This window comes from Manacus vitellinus, unplaced genomic scaffold (genome assembly GCF_001715985.3).
Source record: "Manacus vitellinus isolate BGI_N305 unplaced genomic scaffold, ASM171598v3 scaffold_9_pilon, whole genome shotgun sequence".
Taxonomy (NCBI): domain Eukaryota; kingdom Metazoa; phylum Chordata; class Aves; order Passeriformes; family Pipridae; genus Manacus; species Manacus vitellinus.
Genome location: NW_021940917.1, coordinates 3,312,468 through 3,321,688, shown reverse-complemented (window position 1 = coordinate 3,321,688; position 9,221 = coordinate 3,312,468). Strand labels below are relative to the sequence as shown.

At 42.3% G+C, this 9,221-nt stretch overlaps 1 protein-coding gene across 2 annotated transcripts; it reads right to left on the bottom strand.

The window, feature by feature from the left end:
• Positions 1–270: 270 nt before the first annotated feature.
• On the bottom strand, positions 271–8,601 carry ARL14EPL (ADP ribosylation factor like GTPase 14 effector protein like). 2 transcript variants are annotated; one of them, XM_008923296.3, is made up of 6 exons: positions 8,430–8,601; positions 6,161–6,217; positions 2,627–2,747; positions 1,427–1,552; positions 1,093–1,232; positions 271–726 (listed from the first exon to the last, which is right to left on the bottom strand). In XM_008923296.3, the coding sequence occupies exons 3-6, from the start codon at positions 2,735–2,737 to the stop codon at positions 504–506; spliced, it is 600 nt and encodes a 199-aa protein (XP_008921544.1). In that variant the 5' UTR covers positions 2,738–2,747; positions 6,161–6,217; positions 8,430–8,601; the 3' UTR covers positions 271–503. The 2 variants fall into 2 exon arrangements, with proteins under 2 accessions (XP_008921544.1, XP_017941520.1); XM_018086031.2 differs by lacking the exon at positions 1,427–1,552 and having other exon boundaries at positions 287–726; positions 8,430–8,595.
• Between the last annotated feature and the right edge of the window lie 620 nt (positions 8,602–9,221).

Sequence of the window (9,221 nt, the reverse complement as noted above, 5' to 3'; positions counted from 1 at the left end):
GGAACATGGAAAGTACTGACCAAGTTTCAAAGAACAGTGATACCTCAAATGACTCCTGCCTCATCTATGCAAGGCATGAGTGCATCAAAAGGAAAAGACACTCAGACTGGTTTTCACAAAAGAAAGAGCTGTGCCACACATCTGAGTAAATGAACAAGTAGAGAAATCAGCAAAAAACCCCTCATTACAAGTAATGTGGTTCATCTTCCCAGGTTAAGAAAATTATCTTTCCACAGCAGTCCTGATACCTTTAATTTTAGAAAAATCAAGATTTAGAAAGGACTGACTAGGTGCCTCAGCAGAGCTCACAAACATGAGGAAGAATGGAACATACACTTTTACTCGATGGGGAAGGTTAAAGTTTACTAGGTAGGCAGCAATAAAGAAGCACAAGAACCCCTGCCAGGTACTTGAGTAGAGACAATTCATAAAACCAAGATTTACTTTAATAAAACGTGACAAAAAAAGAACATTGCTCAGGCATAAAAACTAACAGAACATAATCAGTCAGGGACAAAAAATGGCAGCACACTTATCACATTCCCAGCTTCAGTCTCAATTGTATGATAAACCCATTTTCTATTACAGCGACATTCTGGTCCACATTTGTTTGAATTACATTTGGGGCAAGGATAGAAGCAACCCAGGCAGTCCATTTCCAAGCAATCACACAAATCAATGTCGTTACAAAGCAGCTTGCCATGTTTGTCATACTTCTTTGTAAATCTGTGAGAAAGAACAAAAAGTGATTCTTAGAGGAAGTTTCAACACATTCAGAGACTAAACCAAAAAAATGTGGACAATATCTGAACAGGAACAAGTATTTACTCTTTAACAAACTCACAGCATAATGAAATACCAGCACTATATCCTAATTGCAACCACCATTAGTATTAAAAGAAGAATGCCAAAGAAGTATATAAAAATTCTCTTAAATCGCACAGAAAAATCTGGTATTCACAACACAGCTTTCATGTGTAATAAGAAATCTCTCTGCAAAAAAATAATGCTTTGATTAATTTCATTTTGATTCAGTAAACAACATACTAGCCCTTTTTTAAAGTAAAGTATGTAATAAATTAGCAATCTTACTTGGACTCATAAAAAATATTTTGCTTCATCTGTGACATGCATGCTTTCTTTTTCTGCTGCCTAGTTTCAGGATTGAAGTCAGCTAGCTGAGGTCCTGGATTTTGAAAGGCTAAGCATTTTAATTGTTTCTCAAGTTTCTGCTATAAATAAACAACAGAAAGTTTGTAATCAGTACAACTGAAAAATATATTTATTAGCTGCCAAGTGTCCTCACTGGCTTTTCAATAATATTAAAATTAATATTCTTGATAACGTACACAGGTTGGAAAAGGAAGAAACTAAGATCATATTGTTTAAAATGTTTGCTTGTGTAACTGTTGAGTATTCCTTTTACCAACTGTGCATCCTGACAGGAGATGGAACAACCATGACTCTGAATACATGGCTCTGGTACAGTGGTATGGAGTTTGCAAGTTGTCTCGTGAGAGGCAGATTTATATGTTTTGTTCTTCAACTTCATCTATAATGTAAAAACAAGTACTATGATTATAAGCATCTCAAATGGATTCGTTCTTATCTTCACTGTTCCATCAGATGCCTAGAAATCATCTCTGTTCAAACAATGTGGGGGCAAGGAAAATATCTAAGACAGTAAGGAAGCATTTGCAAGGTGAGAAGTATAGGAAAAAAACAAATCAAAAAACCCAAAAAAACCCCCAACCAAACAAAAAAACCCCACAGCATAATTTTCTGAGAAACAGGAGGAAGCATTTTCCTGCCAATTTTATGGACTTTATGTTTGAAATTAGCTAAAACTGCTGAATACTTTTGGAAGTTAAAACATTATATCTATGTATTACTATTCCACTTAGCCCATGTATGTTAACAGCTGTGTCTAAGGAAACAAGTTCCCCTTGGACAATGACTGTAGACTTTGACCATACACTTGCCATTATGTAAAGGCACAAAAATACATACAAATTTGTCTTTTCTCCTCTTAGGTAAATGCAGTTGCCTTGCCACCTCTCAGCTGCCCTGGAAGGTATCATTCCTTTCAGAGTCCACAGTGATTTTCCACAAAAAACTGAGCATTTTCATTGCTTCTCATGTGGAAAGCGGTGGCAGTTCAGTCCAATCTGCTGACACAGTGATTTAGAATATCTGTGCACTTGAGTGCACTTGTTTTTGAGGTGGTTGACGCTGTGCACCTTCAGTTGCACCCCCTGGAAAACCTACAGAGCAATCTCATGTACCTACATTGTTCAGACAGTTATGCTTTGGAGTCCAGGGTAGATATTCAGCATCATCATTCTCCATGACCATAAATTACGCAATTTTAAGTTGGAAACAAATAATAAGCTATGGAGATTGTCCTCCCTCTAAGATTACTCTCCTATTTCCCTATTTACAGTTTCATTTGAGCTTAGAAGTGCTCTTAGCCCTCTGAATCACTGCACTGCAAACTTGATTTATTTCACTGTTGTTATTACTGATATTTCCCTCCTGACTCCAGCTTTTTATTTTTGTAACGATTGAAGAAAGTGAAGGCAATGGTAATTATCTTGATAATAAAATAGTACTGGAGAAGTCATACCAGTTTTTTGTGTCCTATTGAGCAGGCCTCAGCAGAAGAGGCATTTTCTTCTGCAGGTGTTTCCTGGGAAGAATAGCTTTCTTTGCAGTTTTCTTCCACAAGATCACTCATTTGACCACCCTTGTGAAATACGTACATATGTGTTAGACATATACAATAGTATACACAGACTTGTAATTTAAGGTTCTAAGACAAGCAGGTGATATCCATACTAGGCTTTTATGGATTATTGACCAAGAGTAAATTCAGAACAAAATGTGGCTCAGTAACAGCCTAGATTTTAAAACCATGCTACGATAATATAACGAGCATGTACAAAAGCTGTATCACCCAAGCCACTCCGTAATTCCTTAAGTAAATGTCGGAAAACCCTTGCGTTTAAACGACCCAGAAATTGAAGGGATGCTGCCCTGTATTTCTGCCGGGGGGTGCGGAGCTGTGTCCACACGGAGCACACGGCGGGAATGCCGCGGGGCCCGCAGTGCCCGCGTTCACCAGCAGATGACACTGCGGGGCCGCGTCCATAGCAGCCAGGCTTCCAGGCGGATTCTGTTTTCTCCCTGAAGATTTCAACCAGCGGACCAGAAGTAAGCTTTTAAATCTTGGCTTTTAAATCTCATTTAGATGTTTCGCTAAACATCTAATTTTTTTAAAAGAATCAAAATACGTAACTTGTAGGTTTAATAGAAAAAAGTACATCGCTCTGCTTACAAAGTACCCAGGGAGGACCACGGGTTCTGTGAGTCTATCCTGCAAATGTCATCCATCACCTCTCTGCTGTCAACACAGAAATGGTGGTGGCAGCTGTTCAGGATGGATGATAGCTATTTCTTTTTACCCACCCTGTGAACATAGTTAAAACTTTTTATGCAGTATATGCAGTTCCGGTGCCCCAGATTTTAACCGCAAACACAACCAGAAATATTTAAGATTTTTGGAGTTTGCCCAGCTCTTCCCCAGTTGCTGCCCAGTTTCTCCCATTACCTCTGAAAGGTAGCACAGTGGTCTCTGTCAGTTTACTCTGCACTTCAGGACTGCTGTGCAACCACTGTCAAAGGGCCAGAACCTCTCTAAGAGAAACAGGAGTCCAAACTCCAAGTTTCTTCTGTTGCAGCCACTTCCTGCAAGGAAGTGGGAATAGGAATGAGAAGGGGGGAGAGACCTTGTAGTAACAGGATGGAATTTTTTTTTAAGAAGTGAAAAGAACAGCCCTCAGCCTGTTTTGGAGAGGGTTTCCCTTTTTCCTCTTCAGTGGCCTGAAGAATGACAGATGTGGCACCATTCACAATATAACATCACTTTTAGTCCTGGGACTTGGGTATCATTTCAGGATTAGAAAAGGAAATCTATTATCAGGCAGTTAATATTTGCTGTATGGGGGAGCTGCATTCCTACTGGAAATTTGCTAGGGGTCCATAAATGAAACAAGAATGAAGGGCACCACTCCAGAGAAGGTGAGTATTGCTCTTCATTTGCACCCAAGTTGAAGTCCTGGTAAGGGTTTGCTTCCTACATCTCCTCTTATGTCCAACCATATATTGTTAAAGCACTTTATGAGTACACATGATCATCAGCCATGCCTGTTATATTACAGTATGCATGGTTCAGGAGCAGAACAGCCATCAGCAGCTACCAGTGTAAGCAGGCAGAATTCTTGCATGTCCTCTGCTGTGTAAAAATTCGACTCCCTTGGCAACCAGGTTCTAGCAGTTATCTGGAACCAAACACCCAAAATCAGAGGCCTCACTTTAAATACTGACAAAAAAGAACAAGTGTCTTGTTCCAAATATGTGTTCCCAATACCCTTGCACCTCAGCAAAAATATCCTACACGAAGAATGTAGCACATTTCTGTCTCCATATACACTGTAAATATATAGTGTTGAATTTTAATCACAGGAACGATACCAAAAAAATGAAGTAGAATATGGCTAGGAAAGTGCGCAAATTTCAGAAATTAGTGAGACTCACAGACTAATTACCTTCCATAGTGTGTTCTGAAGGGGGATAGGGAAATGAGGGAGACTCAGACATCCACTATCACGTTTGCAGAACCTGATTATCCAAAGGAAAATATTCTTGGTCCCAAAACAGAGGGGTTTTGTCTACTGCTTTTGGTTTGACTGTACTGATAATCCAGGGGCAATGCATTTGACGCTCATCTCTTCCATAATAATTTCAACTCTGAGGACAAGCATCAAGTGCACTGTTTCTCCACCAAAACCTGTGTTCTCCCATGCTTTTTGTGTACAGTAAGTACTTCTTGGAGGTGATCATCCACAGCTCAATATCCCACTGTGGCCACAGCATATGGCTAAGAACCGGCAATTTCAGCAGAGCCTTGAAACAGCTGACAAGGTTAAAAGCAGATTAAGGAAGGAAGAAAATCAGAATCTGTGCTGTATTAAAAGAGTCTTACCCATGACACAGATGTTTCTGCTCAGAGAACAGATTCAGAAGATGTTGGGATTTGGAAGGAACTGCATTTGTTTATGATTCTCATATAAGAAATATTTTACTGTATCTGCTCTTTCAAGGATTTAATATTCTATTTATGATCCTTGCAGATTACACAGTTAAATATTTCAGCTGACGAGTGGATCCCTTCCAACACAGAATATTCTGGGAAATCTAAAATGTGGTGACTGGCATACTAGACACTTCAAGCTGCCTGATATCAGCAGCCTTAAGCTAGTGTCTCTGCAGAGCTTGCCAGAGTGAATGCACATTGTTTTCAAGTTGTATTTGTTTGTGCCATTGGAGAGGTTCCATCTGAGATATGAAAGGACGTTCATCACCTTCACCAGTGCAAGATAAGATGCTGTCCCTGTGGTTTTAATCTCCCTATTCCCACATGGATTTAACTGGCCTATTGCAGCAGTCCCATCTTCCTCACAGCCTAGTTCTGCAGAGATGTCTGTGGGCTCAGGAACCAGCACTCAGGTTTGTGGCACATTCAAGTACACATCTTGGAATTTCTATAGGCCATCTTGTGCCACTCAAATTAAGAATGGGAATAAATTAATCTTTCTTAGGATCAACTAAGCTGTAAAGACGTGGAAAGACTATTTACCATCTAGTCTGTGCCTTCTCTCAAGCCCCAAATGTGCATGTATGTTCAGAAGACAGCCTTGAAGTGAGCTAGGAAACACAGATTAGATGAAGAAATAGGTCTCATCCCTTATAACTCAGCTAGTTTCCCTAAAAATTGACAAACATGGTGACAGAGCAATGGCCTATTGTGTGACAGGATCCAGAGGAGCAAATACATCCCTCCCCCAGTAAAATAAGACAAATCGTCCCGAGTTCTCCCTCTCAAACCCACAGACTTTCTGCTGTATCTGTGAAGGATCCTGTAGCTGAAGTGTAAGAGGTAATTATAACATCATTTGCATCTTCTGATTGTCATATAAGAGGCAGAAGAGACCTGCCAGACTTACCTTCTGAAAATATGCAGTTCTGAAGGGTGTATATTCAGTTCAGAGCAGCCAACATGAGAGATAGGAGGTTCTCCATAATTTTAAATTGTACTTACCAAGGAGAGGGGATGGCACAGTGTAGATTTACTGCTGCACAATCAGTCCCAGAGTGACTGAAACAGAAGACAAATAATCAAACTAGAGCTCCCCAGAGAAGAAGGCTGAAGACAATACCAGGTAACTGTCTTATAGGACCTCACACTTTCTGTCTCATTAATTATGGTATTTAAATAGTACTTAACACAAAGAATGGAAATAGAGAAATTCTATAAACTGGAATGAGTCCTCATTTCTCATTTGCATCTGTGAAAAACAGAGCAAATGTATTTCTTAGCGCCTTTTTCCCCCTTAGAGCTAAGTAAACAAAAAACCTGTAATAAACCACTGCATTTTTTTCATTTTAAGGTTTTTTTTTAAAAAAAAGAGATATTTTTAGAACATAGATGAAGTAAAGAAATGTTTTACCATTCTTGACAAAATGTTCTGGATTCTATTCACTGTTTCCAAAAGTCAATATATAAACATACTCCCCGATAACTAAAGTGGCATGGAACCTCATGGTTCAGCTTGCTGCCTTTCAGGTTTATTTGTTGCATTAGTGCAGACAACTCAGTCTCCTCCTGATCCCTCTAGATGCCAATTTTCAGCATCCTACAATCACTAATGGCTCTCATTATGCTTCTCTAGAACACACCCTAATCCTAATAAGCACCTAAAATTGTCAAGTCATATAAACTCTCCTGTTGTGGCTTAGACAAATAGTCGAGCATGTCTTTTTGTCTTCATCAGCTGTATCCACCAATTCCCTGAGGTATTTCACAACTCAGTCTGAGGGCAAGAGATTTATTATTTACAATACTATTTTCTTTCTCTTCAAGAACTTTTAAAACCAAAAGCTGATGTAGCATTCTAGCAACAGAACTTAGTTAGGTGATATAAATGCTGCTGAACACTCCTTCATTTTGTTCCACAGTTTGTTGGGGGTTTTTTTGCTGTGAAAAATAAACAGAAATCCCTCAAGAGAAAAAAAATATCACAATCTCCAAGGTATTCATACAACAACAAGCCAAAACCAAAAATCCTACAACCGCTTTTACTGTCATATATTTTTCCAAGGTTCTGATTTCTTCATATTCTACATGAGGGAGAAAACAGGAATTAACTCTATCAGTACACACGTTACAATTAAACTATCTTATGCTTAATATTTTCTTCCATTTTACTAAGTACACACGTGTATCTGACCTTTCCCTGAATTGTTTGTGCATGAGTTATATTTGTTTATCATGGCATACATGATAACACACAGCCTTCAATCAGCTCAAAGTAGCTTTTACTGGGTGGGTGTTAGGCTACATGTACAAGGATTAAAATCTTAGGTGACATTTGGAGAGCTTGATTCTGCTGGTGGGGTTCCTACAGGGACAAGTCTTCCCCACCATGAGCGCGTGACTGTGAATTCACATGGGTAGATATAATACAAATATCCCTACTGTTGGGAAGGGAGATGGGAAAAGGGGAGAGCAGATGTGTCGAATTTCTGTTGAGCTTCCTGCAGCCAGACAAATGAGGCAGCTGAAGAGAAAAACACCACATTTTTCGGTGTAAAAAATTAACCTATGATGTTATTGTCGCATTGGGAAACAGTTCCTTGGAGTTCTATGATTTCGTTGTTACAATGTTGACACAGCGTGAGGCCACAGCTGGTGGTCCTCACATTTGATAGCTAATTTGCCTCCTTCTCATCTCATCCTCATTTTTTCCAAACAATTGAGTTTATCAGGTATTTCTGCCTCTTGTCTCTTCCTTTGTTTTTCTTTCAAATCAGCAACAGCCCCCGCGGGGCGTGGGCAAGGGGCGGAACAGACGGGGAAAAAGCACACGAAGTGCGGGAGGTGATTTCAGTAGCCGAGATGCCGAGGAGAGGAGGGTGTGAAAGGCTTGTGTGAGGCACAAGGGGCAGAAAAAATCCCCCTTCTCCAGAGAACGCTGTTAATGCTCCTTGCCCGGCCGGGCACTCCAGCTGCGGAGAGACCCGCCCGTGCCTCTCCTGGCTCCGTGTCTCCCTCAGGCAAACGCAGCCGCTCCCACCGACCCGGGCCGTGTGGCTGAGCCCACAGCAGAGCTGCGATTTTATCACCCCCATGGCCCATGTCCACAGAGCTGCCTCGGCAGCAGGGGTGCGTTCCTGCCTCCCTCACCCCACAGCGCTACTGCCACCGGGACCGGGGCGTTCCAGGGCGGGATCCCCGCCCTTCCCTGCTCCATCCCGGCCGCGGGGGGCCGCTGGCGCTCTCGGCTCGCACACTCTCCACCCGCACTCGCCTGGCTCGCCGCTCCTTCCCGGCTCTCCCCGGTGTTCCTCGCACGCTGTGGAGCGGCCCCAGCGCTCCCTCTTGGCGCACCCTCCGCTCTGCGCGGCCTGAGCCGTCAGCCGAGCCGGCGGCGCCCCGGGGAAAACCCGCTTGGGAAACGGCAAAAACGCCCGGCGGGCGGGGGAGCGAGGGGGAAACCGCAAAGGGAGGAACAACGGTGCGAGTGCCGAGGTGAGCGGGCGCGGCGGGGGCTCGCGGGGCCGAGCAGGTGGATGGTGTTGGTTGGAGGAACTGCGGCCTGCAGGAGGGACCCTGGAGCAGCGAAACAGCGTGAGGAGCGGGACCGAGCGCGAGCGAGGGGTGGTTACGGACTGACCCCAACCCCCGTTCCTTCTCGCTGGGCTGCTCCACAGGAGGAGGTGGAAGAGTTGGGAATGAAGATGAGCCTGGGAAAAAGGGAATGTGTGGGGAATGGCGATGTTTTAATTTTTGGTTTTGTTTCTTACTATCGAAGTCTATTTTAATAGGCCAGAAATACTAGACATCTATTTTAATAGGCCTGGTTCCAGCCATTAACAAGGTAATTTTTGCAGTAGCCAGGACCCCGATGTTATTTTATACCACCTCACAAGGAGGGCAAGGGAAAAGGGAGTCCCTTCTGAGTTAGTGTAGCAAGGCAGAGGGAGCAATCCAGTGTCTTTTCACCTCTTTCTTGTACCCCCTGTTGTTAGTATTGCTGCTGTTACTGTTTGGTATTTTTATCTCACTGCTGTTTCCAGTAAATTGTTTTTATCTCACCTTT